Below are 26,594 nucleotides of genomic sequence, written 5' to 3' on the forward strand. Positions count from 1 at the left end.
CAAGCACGCGGTCCGCCTGCCAGCAGCGCTCCCCGCCACCCCAACACCGCAGAGCTGCTGGGCCGGAGGTGGAGAGCCGCGTCGGTGGGGGTGGCGCTGGCGACCCGGCTGGGGAGCCCCCTCCCCGGCCGCCGGGGCTGCCTGGCGCCTCCATTGTCAGTCCTGGGCCGCGGGTACGGATGTGCCCCAGGCTTCCAGCAGCACTGGGGGTGCCCACCGTGTGCCAGACAGGCGCTGAGAAGGAGTGGGGTCTTCATGGTTCCCCACCTCCTGCCGTGCAGTTTGCTGGTGGTGGGGGTGGGGGAGCCCAGCTCCGAGTCTGGCGTGCTGTTTGGCAGTCGCTTCTGTTCTGGTAAATACAGGGGACAGTGTCAGCAAAGCTTATTTTTTCAGTTGTTGGCTCCAGTTTGGTTGGGAAACTATTTCCTCCGACCTGGGTCCCCACTCTGGCTGCCTTAGTCTCCCGCCATAGGTTTCTCAGAATCAGGGCATGACATTCTCCCCTGGCAAGGCTCAGCCCGGCCGCTTCACAGGACTCTGGGGTGAGGAAGCAGGTAGGGTGTTTGTCCCAGGGCTGCGCATAGCACAGGCATGCTCCCTAGGTGGTGTTTAATTGATCCGGTAAAGATTCAGCTGAACAGGGGCGCCTTGGTGGCTCAGTCATTAAGCATCTACCTTCAGCTCCGGTCATGATCCCAGGATCCTGGGATCGAGCCCCGCATCGGGCTCCCTGCTCGGGCGGGAAGCCTGCTTCTCCCTCCCCCACTCCCCTGGCTTGTGTTTCCTCTCTTGCTGTCTCTCTCTCTGTCAAATAAATTAATTAATTAATTTAAAAAAAAAAAAGATTCAGCTGAACAGAAATGCCTTGGGGGCAGGGCATGAGAGCTGACAGCCAGGGTGAGGATCATGGCTAGCGTTCACTCTACATTAGGCACTGCTCTAGCTATTTGACACATACTAACTCATTTAATGTGCCCAACAACCCTTTGAAATAGGTAGTGCAATAGTCTTTATTTCACAGATGAGGATACCGGATCACAGAGAGGTTAAGGATAAGTCTCTGGCCGAAGGTTTCAAGGTTATTTGAAGTTACTTGTCAGTAGTTGAATTTGGGGCATCAGCTCCTTGCCCTTCACGAGTGTGCTGTTATAGGGTAGGGGAACGCAGTATCTGGGTATCCTTATAAGTCCACTGGCCGGCGCACTGGGCTATGTCCTATCGGCCTCTCTTCCAGAAGGGAAAGGGAAGCGAGGAGTGACTTGCTCTTGCTCTGTGGATGGTGAGCAACAGAAGGGTGTGTCGGCTGCTCTGTCTTTCCAGAAGATTAGCCAGAGGAAGCGAGCCCACGTGGCAGCAGGTGGGATTTAAGCGGGTGGAAGCCGGGAGAGGGACTGGGAAGCATGGCTGAGGAAAGCCTTAGGAAAAGAAGCAGCATCTGTCTCGGCAGTGTTTGGGGGTGGTCCCTTGGGGGTGGCGCAGGGACACACACTGCCCCTTACTCATCTCTCCTACTAGACCCTGGGGGGGCGAGGATGGTGCCCCTGGCCTGTTTGGCCGTTACCGACACGCTCTCACGGACCTCTGCAGTACTCGGGGTGGCAGGATCCCCAGAGAGTCACCTCTGACTGAGAATATGTCCTCTTCTGTCGCATGGGGGCTGCACATTCTTTTTTTTTTTTTTAAGATTTTATTTATTTATGTGACAGCGAGAGAGGGAACACAAGCAGGGGGAGTGGGAGAGGGAGACGCAGGCTTCCTGCCGAGCAGGGAGCCCGATGCGGGGCTCAATCCCAGGACCCCGGGATCGTGACCCGAGTCGCAAGCAGACACTTAACGACTGAGGCACCCAGGTGCCCCGGGGCTGCACGTTCTTGCTTCCTAGTGCACACTGTGGGGAGAAGGTGAGGAGCACTGGCCTGGTGGAGGGCCTTGCAGGTAGTGGGTGTGCAACGAAGAGTTCTCATTGGCTTCTACCATTGAGTCCCTGCTGTTCCTTATGTCTGTCATGCTTTTCCTTGCGCATCCTCATGCCCTCATACGCATTGGCCCAGTTTGAATGTACTTCCTCAGGGAAGCCTTCCCTGACCTTCTGAGTTGTCACCTCCTTGTCTTTCCTAACAGTCGTCAAGGCTGTCGTTAATTAGTTATCTTATTTCTCCAGCGCTGAAGGGCTTCGTGATAGTTGTTGGATGTTTGTTGAAGGAAAGAAGATGGTTCTCTGCTCAGGAACTGGTTTCCCATTCTCTCTGCATGGTTTTCCTCATTTACCTCAGTTTTGGTTCCTAGAACCCTCCCCCTCCCCGACTCAACTAGGTGACTTGTCTGCAGTACCTGTCCCACCTTCACCCCCGGACCCTGCTTCTTCTGTCCCTGGGCACTCAGCAGCCCCCACAGGAATGGCGGAGACATGGGCTCTAGGCGTCCAGGAGCAGGTCGTGGGATGGCCTGCCTCCTGGCCCCGCACTGACGTCTTTGGGAAGGCACCGGGCTTGGGTGAGAAGCAGATTTGGGGTTACACGGGGGTCACACAGTGTGCAGCCCAGGGGACCTGGGAGCAATGTTCTTGTTGTCCTGGCCGCAGGTCTCTGAGGGAGGAGGATGTGGCCCAGCAGGGCTCACGGCTCCCTTTTTCCTTCAGCTGCTTTCCTGCTCTGCCTGCGTGCTGGAATGTCAGCAGGCTGGGAATTTTCACAGCAAAGATTTTTCCCAGTCAGAGCAACGGATTCCAGCTGGAGCCCGGGGACAGCTCCCACATGGGCAGCGGCTGCCAGGGAGGGCCAGGGTACTTGCTAGGGCACCCCAACTGCTCTGCTCTTGGGGCCAAGGCCCCACCCCCATCCTCCTTGGGAAATGCAAAACATCTGTCTCTCCACTGGGACAGGCAGAACCTGGGCTTCAGGAGCTGTGGAGCTCAGGAGGGGCAGTGGGAGGCCTTGGGCACCAGAAACTCCCCCTCAGTGAGGAAAGAACGTGGCTGGTCATATCCCACAAGCTTCCCTTCCTCCCCCGGTGAGTGAGTCAGGAAGGGGAGCTGCCTTGGATTCCATCCTCAGGTGGGGCTGTGGCTGCCAGACCCAGGTTCTCTGGCCTGTGGGGGCCACCCAGCCTTGGCAGGAGGTGGCCCTGCTGAGTGTGTCACCCTTATCTGTCCCCTCTCTGTGGGCCCCATAATGCCTCCAGGGCCTGGTTCCCTCTCTTAGTGACCCTTCCGGCCTCTGTGCCCTTTGCCCCTTGATCTCGGTTCTGCTGGCCCCTCCCTTCCACTCCCATTTCTGCAAGGAGCTGACTCACTTCCTCTCTCCCTCCCCAGCTTCTCTCACTGCCAGGTCCTATGGCGTACAGGGTACCCACAGGGAGGCGAGATTTCTCACAGGGTGCTTCCTAGGCTCTTTTTCCTGGCAGTAAGACTGAGGCTGCCCCTGGCTCTGGGCAGAAGAAGGCTGGGAGGTGGGGGTGGGGGGAGGGGGGCATGACTCTGGGCTGTAGGAAGGCCAGATGCGAATGGCCCTGGAGCCTTGGCACAATCGAGGTGGGATGTCAGGAAGCCTTGAAGAGCACCCGCCCCATGTCACCCTGTGGTCTCGGTTCTGTGGAGGAAAAAGGCTAAAGATGCCATCCCTGTGACCAGAAGGCCTGTGCTTTCTCTAGAACAGAAGACATCTGCAAAGAGATAGGTCTCAGCCCAGGATGGCATGGGCTAGAGGCCAAGCAGTGACAGAGCTGTCAGGCAGCATGAGACGGTCATGACTCTCTGTGACACCCAGTTTCACGCCCAGCCCCATCTCACCATGGAGAAAGTGTGTGCAGATTCCAATGGCGCCTTCCAGGGACAGGATGAGGAGCAGGGTCTGATACTGTCTCCCTGCTGGTTTTTCCTGCTGGGAGCCCTCGTCCTGCCTCTCCTGGCCCGCGCCTCTCTCATCCATGGACTGGTCTGGTTGTGGAGTCCATTGCAGAAGCTGGCTTAGAACAGTGGAAGGTTTCCTCCTGGCATTGTCTAGCTTGCCATCCTTGGAGCCATCTAGACTGGGGAAGCCTGTGGGCCTGGCACTTTAGGCACTGGGGACTTAGCTTGTGCTGGGCCTGGCACAGCCTGGGATCCTCCCCTGCAGGGGGCCTCGGTTACCTAAAGGGCAGAGCCACCGGGTAAGGTCGAGTCCCCAACTCACTTGGCCATGCATCAAGTTCAATAGGCGCTGAAAGGAAACTGGGCGTACTGCCTGAGGAGCCTGGGGGACTGCTGTGGGCTGTCTTCCTAGAATCAAGCGACCAGCAAACATTCCTGTTCCCCTTAGCATGGGCGGCCTGCCGTGATCCTGATTCTGGCCCCAGGATTTCTGGACCATGACGGGTGTTTCTTGTTTAAATGAGGTTGGGGTGGCAGGCTGGAATGAGGCCTAGGCGTGGCGAAGTTGTGGGGTACCCACCTGACCACCCCACCCAGAGTACTCTCACCCTCTCTGGCAGGAGGTGCACCACCCCCCACAGGCACGCAGGTGCCTGTCTGCGTTCCTCTTCTAGAGCTTCTTTATTGCTCCCTGCCACCACCCCCGTCACTACCTGGCCTTGCCCTGTGGCGCAGAACCAGGCTTTGTGACAGGACACGCAATTTGGAAATGGCTTGGGACACAAACACACACACACGTACCCTGCAAAATTTAGCCTGGGTATCTTTTTCTCCCAGACGCTTCCAAAGCATTTCTGCCACCAGCTTCGAATCCTTCTAACTGGCCTTCCCCTTCTCTGTGCAGACCGGAGGACTTGGTGTCCGGGGCAGGGCATGGCAGAATTTTCTGGCTCCCATCAAGGCCTTAACACACCGGTTTCCAGGTCTCTCTGAAAGAGGGACCCATGCTATAAAGGGTCCCCTCTTTCCCTCCCTACTCATTCTCTTCAAAAATCCCCAAACTGCAGAGCTTATTGTTGCTATAGGAACAGATGCGTGGCAAATATGAAGTTGGATGGAAGGGATGGTTTTGGCTGTAGGAACTGCTTTCAGCTCATTCGGGGAGGAGAAGGAGGCAGGCAGGACAGGCAGAAGGGCCCACAAATGGGAAGATGCAGAGGATGATGTATATGTTGGTAGCACACTGGGGTATATTGGGTACAACACGGACGCTGGAGCGGGACCCCCGGTTTCCAATCCTGACTCTGCTGCTTGCTAGCTGTGCGACCTTGGGCAAATGATTTAATTTCTCTGTGCCTCACTTTCCTCATCTGTCAAATAATAATAATACTTTATTATAAGGTTGTTTTAAGGATTAAATGAATCACAACCCGTAAATCACTTAGAGTAGCGTTATCCTCATCATTCATCTGTCTGTAAGGTGCTGGGAGGTACTTGGTGCCCGGGAGCTTGATGGGCCATCTGCCCAGGAATGCCACAGGCCTGTTACTGACTCAGCTCTGCTGCTGGGGGTTGGGGGCGGCGGGGGCGGGGGGGTGCAGGGCACTTTACTCTGGTCCCTAGAATGGTGCTTTCCTCCAAAGGGCCCTCCAGGTGAAGACCGGGAAAGAAGACCCAGACCGGTCCCCACGTTTACTCGGGGCCACATGACAGGTTCAGAGTTTGTCCAAACTAGTTTGTAGTTCGATGCATCTTTAAAATTGTCCTCCTTTTCCCGTGACTGCCTCCAGTCAGATTCTTGGCCGATGCCAACAACTTCGGAATACCAGGCTTCTTTCTACCCATTTGTTTTCCAGTGGAGCAGACTTCTGCACTTTTTTGTGGTCTCTCTACAACAGCATTTTGTTTCTTCATGCCCGTCTTGCTTCTGGATTAGGGCGAAGCAGGAACTGAGGCCAGAAGGCGAGGCACGGAACGGAGAGGCAGCCCCGACCGTACCCGTTCCTGGGTCTATTCTCTGCTCCTTCGTCACACATATGAGCCCGCCCAAACACGCCCACTTGGATTTTCTAAGTACTGTGGCAAAACCTTTCATATGAAGCGCCCTGTGAGAGACTGGTAGCTGTCAGATCCATTTCCTTCCTGTTCCCTTGTTTGGCCGTGGATCCAGGGCTGGGGGGAGCTTGTTTGGGCCTCCCTAGCATGGTGAGCACGCCCTGAAGTCCTGTCTCCACCATGTCCTCCTCTCCCTCTTGCTCATTTGGTTCCTCCAGAGAGTGATGCAGGGAGGTGGCCAGTTGCGGTCCCCATTGCCCCCTGGGCAGAACTCCCGGCATGCTGATCAGAACGAGGCTTTGTTGGCCTTATTTGCCCTTGACAGTTCAGGGTTCTGCTGGGACGTCTCTCTCTGGGAGCCCTAACATCAGATGAGCCCGGCATCGAGTGGTGTGGGGAAGCCCTCAGGCCACTACATTCCAGATGTCTTACCCATGCATGGTCCAGAGACGCTGCAGAAACAAGGAACGATTGTGTGGCACTAAGGGGCTTTCTCCCAGGCCTGGGATGCCTTGGAGTGGGGGCTGGCTTCCATTCAGCTTTGCCTTTTCAGCCCCTCTGCATCTGGCTTCTGCTCCCTGGCTAGTTGTTAAATTGTGGCTCAGTGGTGTCCCCCTCCCCCACTTCTTTCTGAGGCCTAGGGGTCAAGGCAAGGCACAGGGGGACACGAGCCTCTGCAGACTCTGGGGCAGGGGGTGTGAGAGAACAGCAGGGGGTCAGAGGCAACACCTGAGGGAGTCTTTGGCAAGGATGACCAGGACAAGCTGAAGAGGGGACTCTCTAGATCAGACCTGTCCAATAGGACACTGTGCCAAGACGAAAATGTTCCGGTCTGTGCCTTCCAACTTGGTAGCCATTAGCCATATGTGGCTACTGAGCACCTAACATGTGGCTGGCATGACTGAGGAACTGAACCTTTAAAAAAAAAAAAAAAATTCTTTTGTTTGAATTTAATCAGAAGTATTCCCATTGTTTCGATTTAACTTAAATTTAAGTTGCCACACATGGCTAGTGCTTACTGCATTGAACAGTGCAGAGCCAGATAGCTCTCAGAAAAAAAAACGGTGGGGTGCTCTTGAAGGCTTCTCTCCTCTTGCGGTCCCCCTGGTGAGGCTGGGGGTGGTGGCATTTTTCCCTTCCTCTCAGGAAGGAAGGCTTGTCCTCTCTGGCAATTTCTACGCTTCACCAACTCTGGAATCCTGATGCCCCAGGGCCGACAGGTCCCTGGCTATGTGCCTCCACAACTGGGGCAGCGCTTCCCCACCTTGCCAAGCATGTTTTCTGCCCAGCCTTGTAACACACAGGTGCTCACACGCCCCAGTGGATTTGGCCAAGGCTGTTAATGTGGAGGTGGTAGGTTGGTAGGAAAAGGAGAAGCTTTTGCTTCACCCTTCCTACTTCTATGGAGATTGAGTTTGAGCTTTATTTTTAAAGGGTTCTAGAAACAGGCCCAATCAGGGCCTCCAGAGGTGAACACACAGATCCTCAAATGTGTGTTGAGTGTCCAGTGTTTGGAGGAACTCAAGGCTTGTCTAAAGCAGCCTCCCTGACTCTGAGAATAGGCACCACAGGTTTCCAGTTCTCACACCCAGGAAGACCTTACTGATGTTTTTATTTAAATTCGTGTGGCTGACCCTTAAACTAGCTTTCCTTTTTTTTTTTTTCTTCTCTGGAAATAGAAAAGAGTTGTCATTTATGTGAAAAAGAGAACAATAGTTCATTATGCTTATTCTCTCATGTCTGCCAGTGGGGGTTGGGGATGGCAATATCGTGTGTGTGGTACATTTGGTAGACTCAGAAGTGAACCAGGTCTGGCCGGGATTTGGGCAGGGGTCTGGAGGATTTTGTCAAGGCCGGCCCTTGGCTTTGGGCCTTGTGGGAGCTTGGCGAAGCAGAGGCAGTTTGGAAATCCCCAGGGGCCACGAGGAAATCCCCGGCAGCTGAGAGTCCTCGGGGAGCAGCGGACCTACTGGAGTGGTCTCTGCAGGCAGCCAGGATCTGACTCAGGGGACAGACTCCTAGTCTTAGCAGGAGGACGAGTCCAGATGTCACCACTTGGCTCTGTGCCCGTGAGATGTTGTGGTGTCACCAGGCTCTGGGCAAACCCTTGGGTGTGCTGAGGCAGGGGCTGGGGGGAGTGCCGAGCCCTAAGCCTCGGTGATAGTGGGGGCAGTGATCTGGGGCGCCCCCTCTTCCCCCGACTTTCCTAGACGGCTAGTCCCGGACCTCCTCCCAGCACACAGGTTTCAAGCGTCCCCGGAGTCTTCTGTTTATTCAGCTATTCATTCATTCATTCATTCATCCCTTTTATACCATCAATAAGCATTTATTGAGTGCCCACTCTATGCAGGGGCTGTCTGGGGTTGGGGGGAAGGAGCGGTGATTAAGACAAAGACGGCGCCGAGCTCAGCGCTGCCCCTTCTCGCCGTACCCTTCTAGGATAAAGCGAGAGGCCATCTTGCCGCGGCAGCCCCCTCGGTCTCGAGCTCCCGGGGGACGCCTCTTGGGGGCGTGGCCTGGACGCCAGCCCTCGGAGGTGAAATCCCGCGGCTTCGGCGGCCGGGGCGGGCGAGAAGGGAGCGGCCGCCCTCTGCCGGGCTCCGGAGGCGCTGCAGGGCGGGTGCGTCCTGTGGCTCCGGGCGCACTGCGCCTGTGCGGGAGCTGGCCCCTCCCTGGCTCCGCCTCTGCGTCTGCCGGCGGGTGGGCCGGGCCCGGAAGCGCGGCCGCTCAGGTCCGGGGCTGACCTGGCTCCCACCCGCCAAGACCAACGGCTCCCACTGGCCACGACGGTCGATCGCCTCGGGGACAGGAATGTCTGGGCCCAGTCCTGGGCTTGCTCTTTTCCTCACCCCCTTGAAACGACGCATGCCCCCTAACTTCCCTAAATAAGGAGTTCTATTAATGACATTTTATACATTGCAAATTAGTCATTGGAGAAGCACTGTATGATAAGTATCCATCCACGCCTTTTTTTAAAGTTTTGATTTAAAGAGAATCTAGAGAGACAAAGGGTCAGAGGAGTATTCTCTTAAGATAAGTAGAACGCCAGGTTCAATGTTTTTCAAGCTATCTCCTTCTGAATCAGCCTCCATCTGACATACCTGTTTTGGATAGTGGCTTCAGACTGTTCTCTTGAAATCTTGACAGCTTGAAACCTTGGAGGCTTTAGATCTTCTTCCCAACCACCACCCCTCCCCCAACTTCGTGCCCATTTCCCAGCCTGCCCTGTAGCCACCGAGTCTCTGTCTTGCATCACCTTCTCTTTCCACTGCCAGAATAGGGCAGACCCCCCCCTTCCCACACACACACACACACACACACACACACCTTTCCTCTGGCCATCACCTTGACTTCCAGTGGTCTTTCAGCTTCCAGCCTCCTTTGCTTCCCAGCATCCTTGTGTTAGATCGGCATTCCTAAATCATGCCCCTTCACTCTCCAGGAACCTGCTCTGACTCCCACTGTTTTCCAGGCAGGTGGCAGAGTGGAAAAGGAGCAGGGGTCTGGAGTCAGAATGACTATAGAGTCCTCACCCTGGCCTTGCCAATCACTATCTGTGTGGTTGCAGGCAAGTTATTTAACCTCTGTAAGCCTCAGTTTCCCAAACCACCATTCCTCTTTCGCAGCACTCACCTCCCAGGGTTTTGTGAGGAAAACAAATTGCGCTGTCCCTGACCTGTGGCTAGTGCTCAGAATGTGCCTACTTTGTCCTTAGGCTGCTTACCTCACTTTTGTCCTCAGGTACCGCCCTTTCAGTTGCAAGTGACGGAGCCCAGCTGACCTGGTTTAAAAAGAAGAAACGCGTGGGCTCAAACATCTGAAACATGCAGCGGGTAGAACTGGTTATAGGCTCAGCTTTATCTAGAACCCAGGCCTTTTCTGTCTCTCAGTTCATCTTCCGTGCTGGCTTGGTCCTCAGACAAATGGTGGCAAAATGGCATAGCACCAGGTTCAGGTCTTGTGGGAAAAGAGGTGCGATTCTTTTTTTTTTTTTTTAAGATTTTATTTATTTATTTGACAGAGAGAGACACAGTTAGAGAGGGAACACAAGCAGGGGGAGTGGGAGAGGGAGAAGCAGGCTTCCCGCTGAGCAGGGAGCCCGATGTGGGGCTCGATCCCCGACCTGAGCCGAAGGCAGACGCTTAACGACTGAGCCACCCAGGCGCCCCAAGAAGTGCGATTCTTTTAATAATTCCCATTTCATTCTATGGCCTTGATACTGATTGGGTCATATGCCTTCCATGGAAACCACACCTGTCCACTGTGGCATGATCTGGCCCCACTGACCTTTCCACCTTTGTCTCTCATTGTATACTTCTCTGTGTCGTACACTTCATCCAGTTTCTTGCTTTCCCAACTCCTTGCCTTCTATTATTCTAGTCCTTTACCCTGGAATTCCCTTCCTCTCTCCTCTCCTCATGACAGACTTCCTTCCATCCTTCACGGTCCAGCCCCAAGCTGCCTGTAATCTGTCTGCCTCATTCCCCAGCAGGAAAAGATCTCTGCCTCTGAATCTCCCTTGAATATTATCAGTGCCCCTGTTGGAGCATGGAGCAGATTCTAAGTCGAATTCTAATTCTTTGGGTACATTTGTTATCTCTTCTGGTCTGTATGTTTGCTGAGGCCAGGGACTATGTCTGCTTCGTCTTGTTTCAATCGCTCGCTCACTCATGTATCGGGCACTGTCTCTGAGCAGGGCCCAGTGCTAGGTGGGTGCAGGGGACAACCGTGGACAACAAACATACCACCTCTGCCTTAAGAAGCTCATAGTCTAGTTGTGAGGAGACAGAAAAAGAAGCAGGCATTGTGCTTCCCCACAGTGTTCACCCTGAGGTATTACACATGACTGCTAGGTGAGTATGGGGATGACTTCCTTCACTCCTCAGAGCCTCCTGTGTAGCCACCCCGCTGTGCTTAGGCACCCTGCCGGGCCCGGTCACAGAGCTAAGGACCTCTCACTCATTGCACACCACCACGAATGTGGGAGAGCAGAGTAGCTGAAGTTGTGACTGTATCTGGATATCCCTTTTTACCTTACTGTGTCCCACCCAGTGTATGTCACGGTACCTTTCAGATGGTTAGTTAAATCCGGTGGATACTTACTGAGCACCTACTGTGTGCCCAGTGACTTTCGGATCTAAATCCATATAGTATCTATGCAGCTTCCATTGTATCTAGCAGAGGTCGGTATTAGGTATACAAAAGAACCGCCATGTGTATGCGGTGATATCTAGGTATAGACAGTGAGGACTGTGGTTTTTGATAATAATGTAATCACTACCTACAATTTGCCAGGCCTAATGCCAGGTGCTTTACATCTACTATCTCTTTAAATTCTCACAACCCCATAAAGTAGGTGTACCATTATAAGGCAAGACACTGGAAACTCTGAGAAGCTGAGTAACTTTCCTTTAGGTCAGACAGCAAGAAAGACGCCGAGCTGGGATTCAGACGCAGGTGTGCCTGACTGCGAGTCTGCGAGTCTGCGAGTCTGACTTCGGGTGTGTGTTCTTTCCACTCTGTCACCAGGCAGGCCTTGGGGTCTAGGGAAGGCTTAATAAAGGAGGTGAGACTTGAGATGGACCTTGACAGATGGGAGGGTTGGGCAAGGGAGAGAGGCATTTATAAGTAAATGCTCTGGTGGTGATTAAGGGCAGGGACCGTGGGAAGATCTGCCTGAGAAAGTGAGAGCAAGGCATGCTGGGGAGAGGGAGACGGAGGGAGAAGGGGAAAGGGAAATGGCAGGAGGTGAGCCCAGGGGGCTGGGGGTGGGCTGGCTGGGAGTGACTGCTCGGCCCCCTGGGGTCATAGGTTGGGCTTACTGGAGACACGGGCCAGGCCCTGAGGCAGCACCAACCTTTGGGCAGCAGAGGGACTGTGTTGTGTGGCTGTGTGTGACGCTGAATGAGTGGCCAGGGCCTCAGGTTTCCCCTCTGAATGACGAGGCTTGCCCTTGTCACCAAGGGAAGAAGATGATCTCCATCAGTAACACGAGTCAACTCAGAGACAGAACTGACAGGATCTAGTCGTCTGAATAGAAAAGAGGAGTGGACCCACACATGGTGACGAAGAATTCAGAGCAAGACTCTGAGGGTAAGGTGACACCGCAGTCACCCAGAAGTCATCTTTCAGAGAACTGCTGAATGGAAGGTGGGCCTAGAAGGCCCTCAGGCAGCTGAAACAGAGGACAGTAAGTCTGTGGGTGAAAACCCAGGCCATTCGCTCACGGGAGAATGGCTCTCTAGTAATCTGCTTGCTCTCCTCTGGACTCTGTGACATCAGGCTTGGTTATCTGTTTTTCTAGCCTTTGGCAGAAACTACTTATTCGAAGGAAGTAAGACTACTGGGGACAGGCCCGCTCTGACAGGCAGAGTGACAGCTGATGGCCCGATGGGGGAGGGGACAAGAGAATTAAAAAGCAGATACACAGACACAGAGGGCATCTGGCCTTCCCAACGTGGGCCTGGAGCGAGGCCGCAGGTCGCTGCAGCGCCTAGGACAGGGCTGCTGGCCTTTGAGAGTGGCCAGGGGCATTTAGTAGGATAGGAGCCAGGCTGGGAAGTCCAGAGTCCTCACAGGGGGGATGATGTGCCCCCCAGTACATCCAGGATGGAAACGCGGTGGGTTCAAGAGGGGAAGCTCAGAATTGGAGATGTTTGAGATGGGTTCAGAGTGTTTTACTTAGAATCTATAAAATGTCTATTTTTGTGATTTATAAATTAGTCATAGAATTTAGAAAACTACTTAAAATAGAAAATATTTTGTCCCTTCAAGGGGATAGTCTTCAGTTACCTGGAAATGTTGCTTATGATGCTTTTCTTTTCTCCCCCCTGCCCCATGATCACAGACAGATAATAATAGTTAAAACTATTGAAAACTTTTTTTTTCAAATAAGTTTATTGGAAACTTTTGTGTTAGACACTGTTCCTAGAGTAAGCACTAATTCATTTAATGCCTACAATAACCTAGTGTCAGGTACTATCATTGCCTGCCTTGTACAGCTGAAGAAATCACAGCACAGGGTTCAGTTGTGTGGCTTACCGCCTGGACAAGCCACGATTGAACCAGGCTGCCTGGACCGGGAAGTCTCTCTGTTGACCATGGTACACCACGAATAATTCCTTTAAAGCAGCGGCTCTCCGAATCACCTGGAGGGCTGGCTGAAGCACAGGTGCTAGGCCCCATATCCAGAGTTTCTGATTCAGTAGGTCTGGCGGGGGGAGGGCTTGCTGGTCTGGGGACCGCATTTTGAGAACCAAACCCTTTCACTCACTGAGATTTTACCGGTCACATACTGACCATGCCGAAGAGTCACTGCGGGCAGAACCCTCGTTTTGCAGATGAGGGCTGTGTAAGTCACAGGTCCGTGGTCATACAGCTAAGGCCTTCATTCATTCACTCATTCACTCACTCATTCATTCATTCATTCATTCATTCATTCATTCATTCAGGCACTCAGTGATTTAACAAAGGATTTAACCTCTGCTTCAGGCCTTATGCTGCCTTCAAATTGAGCTCAGCCTTGGCTATTTGTAAGAATCACCTGGGGGAAGCTCTTATGAATCCTAGTGCCCAGGCTTCCCTCCCGGACCAATTAAATCAGAGACTAGGGGGAAGGGATGGGATTCAGGCATCAGTATTTTTGGAGTCCCACAGGGGATTTCAGTCTGTAGCTGAGGTTGGCACCAATGTGTCCAGAAAGCCCCGGGGATGTGAAGATCTCTGACACAGCACGTGCCCCGGAAGGGCCAGACCATCTCCCTGGGAAGACACACCAGTGCCTAGAAAGCTGAGGCAGGAGCCCCACATCCTCATGGCCGCTCCGCCTGTACGGTGTGTGGGGGTGGGGGGTGGGGCGCAGCGCTGGGCTTCAGTCCTCTCAGGCAGTGCTTAGGTCCTCTCAGGCAGTGCTTACCAACCTTTTCTCAGAGAAAGTCATGGTGTTTACAGGACCCACCGGGCTCACAAGACTAGCGGGCTGGTAGGCCTAGGGGGGTCTCCAGCCACCCTCGTTGGACACTGGTTGGGTGACAGCTCTGTTCCAGGCCTTCCCCCCCCCACCCCCCCTTTTCTTTTCCTGGAGAAGAAAAGACAGGCCAGCTTCCTTCTTTCTGCAGAGCTGACAGCTTCTGAGACAGCTTCAAAAGGCCTGTCTTTTGGCTCCTTCCCACCTGCCCCTGGCTCCCATTTCAGCCTCTTTGGGGGGTCCCCAGCCCTGGTCTGGGCATCCCATGGTACTCCCCGAAGAGCAGGGATGGGCTTTCTCTTCACGAGGAGCACTAGCTTGTTACGGCAGCCCTTGCTCATTGGCCAGACACCACGATTTCCTCTGCAGGGCCAAGGCCCACCCACCACACCCTCCTCTGCCTGCGCAGCCTCTGGCTGTGTGGGGTGAGGGATGTACACACAGAAAGTGCAGTTGATTCCTTGTGTGTCCTCAGTGGCTTTCTGGCGAGGCAGCCCCAGTGGGCCTCAGACGGATCGTGTGGGGCTCTATGCCTGCCAGACTTGTCCAGGATGGCTGCGTGGCTGCTATTTGGGCACAGCGTGCAGCAGGCCCTGTGTATCGGATTGGATGTGACGTTAGTGGTTTCCTTGGCCTCTGCCGCAGTAATTAGATGGCTGGGGTGAGCTTATGATTTGTGTGTTCTCCAGAACACTGTGCTGTGATTGAGTGTTCATGCATGATGGTGTGCTTGTGTGTGTGTGTGTGTGTGTGTCCGTGTGCGTGCGTGTGCGTGTGTGCGTGTGTGTGTGTGTGTGTGTGTGTGTGTGAAGGCGCATGTGCTTGTCTTAATCCTGGCCTGGGGGGCCGGGGGCTGCAGGTCTCAAATTCCTCTGCTATTTTTAGGGGCCATATCAGCTCAGCTGTCCAGGAGCCTGGGTGTGTGTCAGGAGGAAAGTCCCACCCTCCCTGTCCCTTGCCCCTAACCCTCCAACACCTCCTGCCCCCCACCCGTGCCCTCACTCTCCGTGCCTTCTCTTCCTCTTCCCCACGCGCTGTGTTACCCTCTCCACCCCGGCATACCTGGTACTGCAGTCCTGGGCCACTCACTGTCTGGGACCGGCTCCCTAGGGTTGGGCAGCTTGCGGTCCTGGCGGGAGGGGCCTGGGGAGCGGGAGGGGAACAGGGGCGGGGCTGCAGCCAGTGCTATTTTGAGCTGCTAACGGAGCAGCATCAGAGAGGAGACTCCTTGCTCCTGGTTGCTCCAGGCCAGGCCATGCGGGTGAGTGTCCCTCTGACCCCCCACCCCGGAAATGTCCCCGGCTCCTCATGCCGGTTCCTCCTTTCCAAAAGGAGGGGCCTTTTTCTCATTTCCCCAGATGTGGCTGAAGGAGGAGGGAGGTGCCTTGCGGCCCCTCTCTGAGCTTCCTGGTGGGGAGGGAATCATCCAGCTCAGGCAGCCTCCCAACACCTCAGAGGCAAGGCCCTCCTGGGCCTGACTCATGACTTTGGGAGTTTGGGAGGGGGGCACCATTTTCTAAACCTCGGTGTCCTGGGACTGCATCAGCTTGTCCACAGGCTGTGACACGCCTTCCCCACAGACCATTAGAGCTTGAGGCCCTCATTCCTTAGAACGCTATTTTCTTCTAAGGCCGGGAACCCCAGTACCTCCCGGACCTTGGGAAGTCTTGTTCCTGCTTTGTGTTGCCAACGTGGCTCTCCACCCTTCGTCCTCCCGGTAGGCAAGAGAAAGGCGCTGGAGAGGGGTGGTCCCTCGGGTTGTCAGGGGGGCCACGAGTGGACTCAGCATGGGCTCCTGTATTTCTGTGGATCGGACACGTGGCAGGGGCACGGATGGCATCTCGGGGATGCCCTGCCTGTCTGTAGGTCTCATTTTCAGCAGAGATTACTTCAGAAGAGTAAGTTCCTTAAAAAAGCAAGTGAGGAGAGACATAGCTGCCTTCCAGTCGTTCCGTTTCCCCCCACGCCAACCCCTCCCGGCCACCACTGAGGGTCAGGTTTTCGGTCGTGTCAGCACTTGGCAGCGTGTGGGCTGGCCCAGTGCGGAGGTCTACCGAGAGCCTGAGACATGCCCACGAGCATTTGTCTGTCCCCGTGCCCCATCCCAGCCACAGAACTGGTACCAGTGCTGAGGTGTGGGTGGGTAGCTGGGGCTGCGGCCAGAGAGACTCCTCGCCCTGCGAGGTGGGTGCTTCCTGGTCGGGCCTCCTCCCTGCCCCACCCCACCCCATCCCCCGGGGGCCCCCCCGGGCCACCAGCACTAGGTCAAAGATTTGGGGGGGGTGCATGATGATGGCGACGCAGATGGCAATGGGCCCGGCAGAGGGGCAGCAAGGGTCCCCGGGGGAGGGAGGGAGGCCTCCGGCAGGTCCAGCCGTTGGAGGAGGAACCCCGGGCCCGTGTGCAACTGCGCGGCAGCAGGAAGCCATTCCAGTACACCTGCTTCCTCCGGGCTGGCCTGGCCCACAGTGACGGCGGGCACTCGGCTGCTTTCTCTTCCGCCCCGGGCTGGGGGAGGGCTCTCACTGGAGGCTGGACCCAAGGGGCCAGGGTGGCCCTGCCAAGCTCTTGTCCCCCTCCTCCTCTGGCTAGCAGCATGGCCATCAGGCCACTCCCTGCAGAGGCAGCTCTGTGCAAAGCCCATTCGGGTCATGGGGAAGGGCAGGTCATCTCCGGAAACCCCTGCTTTCCCTTGGAGCTGTTATTCTGGCCGATGAGGTCATGGAAGTTCAACAGTGCAGGTGGACTGAGGGAGGCGGGGGCAGGGCTGGCTTCCACCCCTTAAAGTGAGCCCAGGAGGTTCTTGCTGGAGGACAGACCTGGGTTGTGAGTTCTGATTTACCGCTTGCTGCTCTGAGGCCTTGGCCAGGTCATTTCTGAGCTTCCTTTTGCTCGTTTGTAAAGTAGGAATCATACTAGTATGTCCTTTAGAGGACTGTTGTGGGGATTAAATGAGGTCACGCGTGCAGAGGATGCAGCACGGTGCCTGGCATTTAAGACATGCTTAGTAAAGTTTGGCTGTTATTACTCTTCTTTCTTCCCTAGGCCTTCATCCCCCACCCCCCATCCTTAGATAAGTAGGTGCTAGGGTGGGACTGGTAGGAAGAAGGTCTCCTGGGAGCTACTTTCTGCGCACCTCAGAACGGGACGGGAGAGGGAGGAGGGTGCCATGCCTCTTTTTTCTCTAAACGTGCACAAGTGTTAGCAGAGGGGCGAGGTGCCGAGTCCCCTACGTCACAGACAACAGGATCTCCCCTCCCCCTCCCCCCCTTCCCTTGCGGGCTCCCGGTGTGTGGATATCTGCGTGGACACTAGAGCCTCGATGCATTCCTCCCAGCCTGGGTACTCCACGCCCGTGGGGAGCCTGGGGGGTGGAAAGCTTCTCCTGGGGACATTTGGACCCCCATTCCTTCTTGTGAGGGGCACAGAGGATGGTAGGCTAAGGGCGGCTGGTCCTTGCTGGTCCCTACAGACGGTAAAACGCAGCCTGGTCCAGCCCCCTGAGTGTTGGAAGCCTTCCCAGGCTGAGCATCGATGGGTCCCTCAGCACATTTCTTGGATTTCTCCTCTTTGAGAACAAATGCTTTCAGCTAGTATCTCCTCTGCTTTTTCTTTTTTATTGACTATTTAGCCATCTTTACAATAGAAATAAACAGTAAGTAACAAATACATGACAAAATAAATACCAAATGTCTCTATTGTGTCAAATTTACAAGATGATGACGATCACTGTTTGCATACCGTTCAGGTCCTAGTTTCTTTGATATTATTTTAGGTGGAGTGTTCCCTACGGTTACAGTGGTCACATATTTGTTAGTTTAAATGGCAACGTAACAGTGCATTGGACCCAAGTACCATAGCTCTCTCTCTTTTTTTTTAAAGATTTTATTTATTTATTTGACAGAGAGAGACACAGCGAGAGCAGGAACACAAGCAGGGGGAGTGGAAGAGGGAGAAGCGGGCTTCCCGCGGAGCAGGGAGCCCGATGCGGGGCTCGATCCCAGGACCCTGAGATCATGACCTGAGCCGAAGGCAGCCGCTTAACGACTGAGCCACCCAGGCGCCCTCCAATGTGGGGCTCTTACATAGAGTGCATCTTTAAAAGTCTCTTGTCTGGGTTTGTGGGTTTTTCCTTTCTCTTCCTTGCTTTAAATCAGCTCATTGCTTACACATTCCTGAAGATGGGTTGGCTAGGGCCAGAGGATGACACATTTTACGGCTACTCTTGCTTCCCAAAGAGCTACTCAGCAGTTTCAGAGTGTCCCCGCCCTTTCCCTTCCACCCCATGGCATCGAGCGTACCATCTATTTATTGTTGCTAAGTTTAGGGAGTGTACCTCCCTTGTGTTCCCCTCATGCCCGGCAATCAGGATTGGCAAATGTTACTCTCCTCAGTTTACAGTTGAGGGAAGAGACCAGATGGCAATGAGAAGTTTGCCAAAGAACCTTATTAAGTGCCCACGGTATGATGGGTGACATTGCGTCCTGCCCGTGAGGAAACCACAGTCCAGGGAACACTGTGGACACACAAACAGCTCACATCCTGATTCCCAGTGCTGCCACCTACCAACGAGGCCTGAGCGAGGCCCTTACCCTCTAGAAAGTGGGCTTTTGTGAGGATGAAATAATGAGGCAGTGTGAAGAGCCTGCCACAGTGCCTGGCTCATGGTATGCGTTCAGTGAGCATTGGGTTCTCTTCCCTTCCCTCAAGAGAAGAGGCCAGAGGGGCGCCTGGGTGGCGCAGTTGGTTAAGCGTCTGACTCTTGGTTTCGGCTCAGGTCGTGAGTTCGAGCCCCACATCAGGCTTCCCGCTCAGCACGGTGTCTGCTTAAGTTTTTCTCTCCCTCCGCCCCTCCCCCAACTCTCTCTCTCTCCAAAATAAATAAATTAATCTTTAAAAAGAAAAGGGAGACTAGGCCAAAAGTGCCTGAGAGGGTAGTCAGAGAGGGGGTCACGGAGCCTCAGAGGGGCAGGATCGTGGTGGGGTCTCCCTTTGCAAGTCTAGAAACTTCTCCGGGCACACTGAACACTAGGAAACCCCTCACTGTCAATCCAGCTGGATCCAGACCTCTCCAGACCTCCTGAACGTTGACAGTGACACAGTACGTTAACCAGAGTTGGCTCCTAAGGACGACTCAGCCCCTCTGACCCAGCCTAGCCCGGCAGAAGAGGGGGGCTTTTCAGGGAGCTTTGCAGTCAGAGTAATTTGGGTTCAAATCCCAGCTCCACCACTTAATAGCTTTGGGGCCTAATCTCATTCTGAGTCTTTTTCCTCATGAGTAAGATGAGAAGAACAATAATTCCTATGTCGTGAGGCTGTTGTAAGACTTATATTTCAAAAATATGTGTTAAATAATTTTACAGGGCGCATTATCTTGTAGGTGTTCCACATTCAGTCATGAAGGAGGTTGTCAGAAATGGCTGAAATCTCTAAGGGGAGCAGGTCTGGGAGGAGAGGCCTTGGCCCCCTTGTTGCACAGAGCCTTTCGTTCCCAGCTCTGGCGGTGGATGACCTCGCTGGACATTGACACCATCCTTGGGGCTGAGTTCCTCACCTCTTCTGTATCGGCTAAACACAGGTTATTCTGCGTCCTAAGCAAATCTTTAAAATCTTTAAAAGCCAGTGATAAGGAAGAGAGGAGAAATAGCCAGGCGATTCCCCACAAAAGCCACAGAGAGAATTTCCTCCGGGGAGAACCCCCACATTTGCGTTCAGAGTGATAATCCTAAGGAAGAGCGGGTGCAGAGGATCAGGCCCCGGGTGTGAACGGCCTGGTATCCTCACAGCCTGGGATGCATGGACTCCTCCCTGCGCACACAGGAGATCAAAGACCAAATGAGTTAAATAATTAAACAAAGTCTAGCATATGAACCGGATAATAAAATAGACAAGTCAACAAAGCACATTAAAAATAACTCTCTAATTTTTCACTGGTCATTCATGATAAGCAGTATTCAGAATGAACAGCTTCTTAAACTCCCCTGAATTGAGCGGATTCTTTGGATGAAGCCTCTCCCTGGGTTGAGGCAGATTCTGCCTTTTGCTTCTCAGGAGCACCCGTTCTAATTTCTCACCCATCGATGGGGCGGCTTTTCCATTCTCCAGGCCACCTGCCCCTGGCGGGTAGTGGCGTGTGGCCGGTAGAAAACAAAGAAGGCAAAGAGTCCTGGAGAAGCTTTGTTAATGCCTTTGCAGGCACGTACCTTTGGTTCACGGAGTTGAAGGCTAGAGTGCCTCTCCCTACCAGACCCCTAGGGTGCAGACCTGGAAAGGACTGTAGCCGTTATCTACTCTAGTCCATCCTCTCATTCTACAGAGAGGCCCAGAGAGGTAAGCTGGCTTATTCAAGGACACACAGCTTCCAAGGGCAGGAAGGTCTATGGTCTGTACCCCACCTTGTCATCTCTTTCCTCCAGTGTTTTATTCCTTGCTCCTCCTCTGACATCTGAGCTTTGCCATCTCCCCCCCCCCACTTCCTCCCTCCTGTCCCCTGTTGCCCACGGTGTTTGTCCCGGCAGGTCGTGGCCTTTAGGAAGACTCCGATTCCCTGAGCGACCCTGCCCACCCCCGTGTCTTCTCTGACCCAGGGTGCAGGCTACCTTCGGCGCCATGGCCTTTTCATCAAGGTTCGCCTTCTGGGAGCAAAAGGAAAGTTGGGTCTCAAAATCCTTGTGCTTTTCCTGTGTGCTTGGCATGATGTGTGCAGGCAGGAGTCTGGCCTGCGGGCAAGGGAGCTCCGGGAGCTAGAGATGGACTGGCGCATGTGTGTGTGTTGGGGGGCTGGGGAGAATGACCAGGGGGCCGGTAACTCACTCTTCTCTCTGGATGGGCTTCTGCGCTGCGTCATGCTCTTCCTCTGAGCTCCACCTCCGATAAAGCTGAGCTGCCTTTTGTCCCACCGGTGCCCCTCCAGGTTAACCCCTCCACACCCTTCCCTCCCCACTGCTGCTCTGCTTCACCCCTGGGGCCTTGGGCTGCTGTGGGGGGGCCGCTGGGAATGGCTTTGGCTCTGAGGCTTCTGGCACTGGGTCTCCCCGCATCTGGACCACGGTGGGTAGAAGCACAGGAACCAAGAGCCAGGAGCCGGGCCAGCTGGCTGCCTGGGTTCCAGAGGGTGATTCAGGCTGCCGCCCTGGGCATGCCTTTGGGCGGTGCACAGTCCCCAGCTGGGCAATGACCTATGACGGACAGAGCCCTTCGTTGGTGACAGGGAGGGCGGGGGGTGGCTGTGAGTCAGCCTCAGGCTAAATCCAGAGCTGAGCTCAGAGTCGGGCTTGGTGTCCCAGACATCTCGGGGGGCAGCCAGCGCTGCCCCCACGGCTTCGCCCCTTGGGCAGGACGCTTGGGGTCCCCAGCTCGCATCCCTGGAGGGAGGACAGAATTGGAACTGGTGAGGGACGCGGAATGGACTTGGAATCTGGGCCATCCCTGAGCCTGAGCTAACAGCACTGCGTGCAGTAATGAGCACGTCTGTGTGGTTTGTGAAACACTTGGTGGTCCTCTGACCTGTGTGCTCAGGAGCTAATGCATGGTGTGATCCTTGGGGGTGTGGGGGGGGTGTGAGTGATGGGCATTGGTGGGGGGCAGTAGGCACAGACCTAGACTCTGCCACTCCTCCTCATTCCCTCTCCACCAGCCCCTCCCTTCCCTTTATCTGCTCCAATCCCAATTTCTAAAGTAGTAGAGCCTGCTCTAAGGAATAATTGCCATTTTCCCTCTGTCTGTAACAGTGTGAACTAACTTTGAAGCTTCGGCCCGTTGAAAATAGCTCTATAGACAAGACGCAGCTTTAAAACTTGAGCGGCCATCCTGCTGGTCAATGTCCTAGGCGCTGCTAATCAGAGCTCGAAAGTAGCTCTCCCCCCGCCCCCTGCCAGGTGGATAATTAACGTGATTCTGGACGAGTTTCTAAGGATCTTTTCCATTAGGAATCAAGGACTCCTTCCAGTGCACCCACCCCCACCTACCCCCACCTACCGCCACCGTGCCCAGAAAGAAAGGCACCAACCTGCCTTTTTCCCATCGTCCCACGTGACTGGGGAAAGAAGAGAAACGAAATCCACTAGGACTGTCTGAGCTTTTGGAGGGAGGGATGCTAGTGAGGGGCGGGCAGAGGGCTCATTCAGACTGAGGCCTGGCTCCTTGAGGTCTGTTCTGAGCCAGTCTCAGAACCGAAGGAACCTTCAGAGCATCCACATTGTCTGTTCTTTTTCCAGATACATTATGGTGGCTGCCGGTTTCCCAACTCTGCCCCTCCCGTCTGACGTAGGCCAGCTAGCGCATAGGCCGAGCATAGCCAGAGCTCAGGCATCCTTCCTTCCTCTACACGGTGCCCCTAACCTTGGGGTTCCCTCCCTCAGCTGCATGGTTGGCAGTGTTGTGGGTCTGAGCTTGGCAAAATGTCTGGCCTCCTGAATCCCTCTGCCTCTGCCCCATTTCCTGCCTCCAGACGGCGCTTAGCTGTCTGTCTGGGAAGGCATCCGGGCTCTGGGCTGGGGGGAGTCACAGGGACTTAGAAGCAAGTTGGAGCCGCCTGGTAGGAGTCACCTCCCAGCAGGGCCCCCACGCTGGGGTCATTCCCTCCTCCTTGAGCCGCCTAGTAGGAGTCACCTCCCAGCAGGGCCCCCATGCTGGGGTCATTCCCTCCTCCTTAGTCACTAGGTTAGGGGACTCTTGTTCAGACACTCCTCGTCGGAGCCAGGAATGACTCTTGTCATTTAGCATGAGTTGAGTTATCTGGATCTTTCTGTCCACCCTGTAACCGAGGCCATGATGGCACTCTCTTAAAACAGTCCATGTGAGACACGTGACTGGTGACTGAGGCCAGGGTTTCCCCACTCTGTGGAGTCTGTTCATTCTTGAAGTTGTCCCTGGACGGTTTTGACTCCACGTCCTTCATCCCAGTAGGCCTGAACACGCCGGAACTCTGCCTCCTAGGGAGGGAGGGCCCCTTGGAGGTTTTCTGCCTGTGCTTTTGATGCTGAGTTTACTGCCCTGACCTGCCAGTGACCTCTCTGTCTGCTCCTGCAGGTTAAAGAGGAAGACAAAACTCTGCTGAAGCCTGGCCCTCCTGGCAAGGAGGAAGGGGCTGTAAGTGCTTCTCTGAGCCCCCCGTGTGTGTGCCTGGGTGGGTGTGCCCACCTGCCCTCGCCTAGTCCGCGAGGTGGGTCCCCGGAGCAGGCAGGCCCAGAGGGGTGCCCCTTGCTGTCTGGGGTGGCCCAAGGGAATGTGGCTGATGAGGCAGAAAGTGCAGTCCGTGGGATGCCAACTTGGGGTGCGCGGAGGAGATGGGGATCCCGAGGCGCTTCGGAGACCTCCTCTGACACCCCCCTCTTTAGTTTTTACCTTTAGGTCTTGCTTCCTGAACCCTTGGGGGGGCCGGAGAGGCCTAGGTGGGCAGACCCTGAGCTCGGGGAGCACCAGATGAGAGCTCAGCTGTTGGACTCTTCGTCCTGCTCTGAGTGGCACAAGACCAGCGCAGGGAGGGATTTCATTGCAGCTGTTCAGTCTCCTCCCGAGACCCCGTCAGTTGCTTGGTGCGCGTGACCCGGAGGTGGGCTCCAGCTGCCCAGGGGGGCGGCCCCAGCTTCTCCCCCAGGTCATTCGGCCTTGAGATAGGGACCCTGAGCAAAGCTGGACTCATTTCAGGCAAGAGAGGGGAGGCACTTCCAGAATAGCCGGGTCTAAAGATGGGGAGGACCGTGACTGGCCCAGGGGGCGGAAGTGCCGTGCTTCGGGACCCCGGATGGTGCCTGTCCCAGCTCCCCCACTTCCTTGGCTGGAGTTTCCATCAGCCAGACATTGTGGCTTCCACCTGATCTGTAGTTAACCCTGCAAGGCGAGCTTGTGATTTCAAAGGGGAAGTGTTTGAGATGTGTGTGGGGGAGGGGCCTCGGAGTACCCAGATAGTCTGAAAAATTGCACATGAAGTGCCTCGAGGACTTCCTGGCACACAGTGAACACTGTATGAGTGTCAGCGTTTGCCATCATCATTGCCACCACCTTCAGCTGGGGGATGGGGGAGGGGGAGGGGACAGGAGCCGGCAGCTGGAGCCACTAGCCAGCCCCACAGTGCCCTGGCATGCCATGGAGCACTCTTGGTCCAAGAGGCTGAGGAAGAGGCACTTTCAAGCTCTCCTCTCCCCACCCCTGCAGCAGGGCCACCCGTAGCCGAGGTGACTTGACTCCGCTCCGCAGCCTCTCCCTGTGGTAGCCAGGGCTCTGTCCCCTTGGAGCATCTTCCTGCGTCCAAGCAGAGATGGTAGCCAGCCTTGCAGGGCCCAGAGCCCAGGTGCGCCCTGGAACCAAGGTCTTTGTTTTGGGGAACGGGGATTCACTCATGGCTCCTGAGTGGCAGGGCATTGCCTGACCAGCATGGAGCCCCCCGGGGTTGACCTTGCTCACCCAGGCAATGTGGCTGGCTTTGCAGGACATCTGCCCTGCTATTAGCCAGGCTGGCTTTCCCCAGTGGCTGTCCCTTGGGACCGCAGACAGTTGCCACCGGTGTTGGGGGAAGGGTGGGTGCCTCAGGCAAAGTGTGCCAGTGTACTCCAGTCGGGTGCCCAGAGGCTGGGAGGCTGGCTGAGCCAGGGCCCAGCTCTAGGGCAGAGTGAATCGGTGGTCACTTCAGTACTTAACCGTCCGTGGGCCCCCACTGCCTTCTCTTCGTCCTGTCATTCTGTATACATACTCTGGGAGCTGGGGGGCCTCCAGCCCTGGAGAGGTTTGCAGGAGGAAAACTGCAGAAAGCAGGCTGAGGTGGAAGCTTCCTGGGCCCGCACTGGTCTTCGTAGCCCCTGAGGGTGTGGGTGAGGGGCAGACAATGGCCACAAACCAGAGGAGCAGGAGAGACGAAGCTTGGCACATCTTGGGCCCAGGAATTGCTCCCTGACCGCTGTTCTTGCTGGGATGGGTAGGTTTGGGGTCTGACTGCCCAGAAAGCACAGTGATAGACCGGGGACCACAGAGGCAGGAAGCCCCAGAATGAGGCCTAGGATTGATGGCAGGAATTGGTGGTTGGCCTCTCCGTGCTCCCTCTCTGCTGTGTTTGGGCTCACCTGGGTTGGGGCTGGGTTGCTGCCCTGACGTAGACCAGTGGCTCTGGGACACCTCAGGGGGGCCTCTGGGCACTCTGGGCTGGCATCTCACGGCCCTGTGCTAAGGCTGGGGATAGACCGCAGGTGACAGCAGTACCTGCTTGTGCTTTGTGGGAGAGAGAAGCCAAACTTGTAGATGTAGTGTCCTATCTGGAAGATGGACTGAGGGCTTCCTGGGGTAGCCTCTTGGAGCTCTGGATGAATGGAAGGTCTATTCCAGGGCAAGGCGTGAAGTCACACCTCTCACTTCCTCTGCATGGGGAGGGCAGGGACGCAAGGGCTGATGCTAATGTCTGCCTGTATTTGTGTGACTGCAGCCAGAGGGCAGCTCAAAGGACAGCAGTGGCCCATCTGGGAGTCCTCAGCCTCCCACCAGCCCTCTACCCTCAGAGACCTCCCAGAGAGCCAAGAGCCCTGCACCCACAATCGCCATGAATGGCCCGGGGGCTGCCGCCGCAGAAGGCCCAAGCGAGGAGGCCCCGGGCCTGTCCCGGAAGAAAGTGGCAAATGCAGTTAGGAAGGTGGTGAGCAAGGTGCTGCCTGGTGAGGAGCCTGGGAGTGCCAAGGAGCCTTCGAGCAGAGGGGTCAGATCCCCCGAGCACCCAGCTCAAGGGAAGAGGGGAGAAAAGGCGGCTCCTGGTCCCAAGCCACCACCTCCTCCGCCTCCTCCACCTCCCCCTGCCCCACCTAAGCCTGAAGCAAAGAAGGAGGCAGCCAAGGACGAGCTCTCTGTTGGTCTACGGAGCCTGATGTCTCGGGGCCGGGGCAAGGACCACAAGCCCCGTGGCAGGCAGTCTCCGGGGAAGGGGGAGAAGCCCTCCAGCCAGGAGCCAGGCTCCTCAGGGAAGCCAGGCTCCCCAGCCAAACCTGAAACCCCAGAAAAGCAGTGCTCCCCAGCCCCACCAGGAGAGCTGGCGGCCCCAGGCTCCACTGGCCCGAAGTTGAACCTCCCTGGATTGCAGCAGTCCAAGTCACCGGCCCCTGATGTGCAGCAGGAGGTACCCGAGTGTGTCACTAACCTCCCATGCCCCTGACCACCCTCGCAGCCAGCTTCCCCGTGCCTCGGCAACATGTCCGCACAGCTGAGACGCTGGGCCGATGGTGGGGCTGCATGGCCTTCCTGAACCGAGTGCCGGAGCCCATGGCGGCCTCTGCTCTGGGATGGGCCCCGCTAACCAGCATGCCGCTGTTCTTCGACACTCTTGCGTGGGGTTGGGGCCTGTTTCCAGGCTGCATGGTGTTGGCTGGAGGCTCCGGACCCCAAGCAGAGGTTCAGATCAGCGCTAGGGTAGAAAGAGAATTTCTGGAGCCCGGTAACCCGTGTTCACCTCCCCAGCCACTCACCCTGTGTGGGATCTCAGCAAGGTCCCATCACTGAGCCTTCATCTGCCAAGTGGGGACAGGACAGGTCTCCAGTCCCTTCTCTGAAGCCCCTGGGGCCGGAAGTGTTTTGGAAGCTAGTGATTTTTGTATTTTAGAAAGTCCTACATGATGAGCAGCAACCTGTAACCAAGCATAAATATTTTCACAGCAAAATCTATGACCGTTCACATGGCAGGGGGATAGACTACAAACAGGTTTTGCCACCAAAATAGTTAAGAAAAAAGTCTTTTGTTTGGGGGAGCTTTTG

At 55.4% G+C, this 26,594-nt stretch overlaps 1 protein-coding gene across 16 annotated transcripts in view; it reads left to right on the forward strand.

The window, feature by feature from the left end:
- MYO18A (myosin XVIIIA) overlaps nucleotides 1-26,594 on the forward strand; it is a 94,937-nt gene that overhangs the window by 17,235 nt on the left and 51,108 nt on the right. Inside the window, exon 1 of one of the 16 annotated variants that reach the window (XM_035724449.1) lies at nucleotides 15,083-15,129. The exons of the other annotated variants lie outside the window; for them this stretch is intronic. Within the exon in view, the coding sequence (XP_035580342.1) occupies nucleotides 15,124-15,129 (6 nt within the window). The 5' untranslated portion in view covers nucleotides 15,083-15,123. Of the gene's footprint in view, nucleotides 1-15,082; nucleotides 15,130-26,594 lie in introns of those variants that run through there. 16 annotated transcript variants of the gene reach the window in all.

This window comes from Zalophus californianus, chromosome 16 (genome assembly GCF_009762305.2).
Source record: "Zalophus californianus isolate mZalCal1 chromosome 16, mZalCal1.pri.v2, whole genome shotgun sequence".
Taxonomy (NCBI): Eukaryota; Metazoa; Chordata; class Mammalia; order Carnivora; family Otariidae; genus Zalophus; species Zalophus californianus.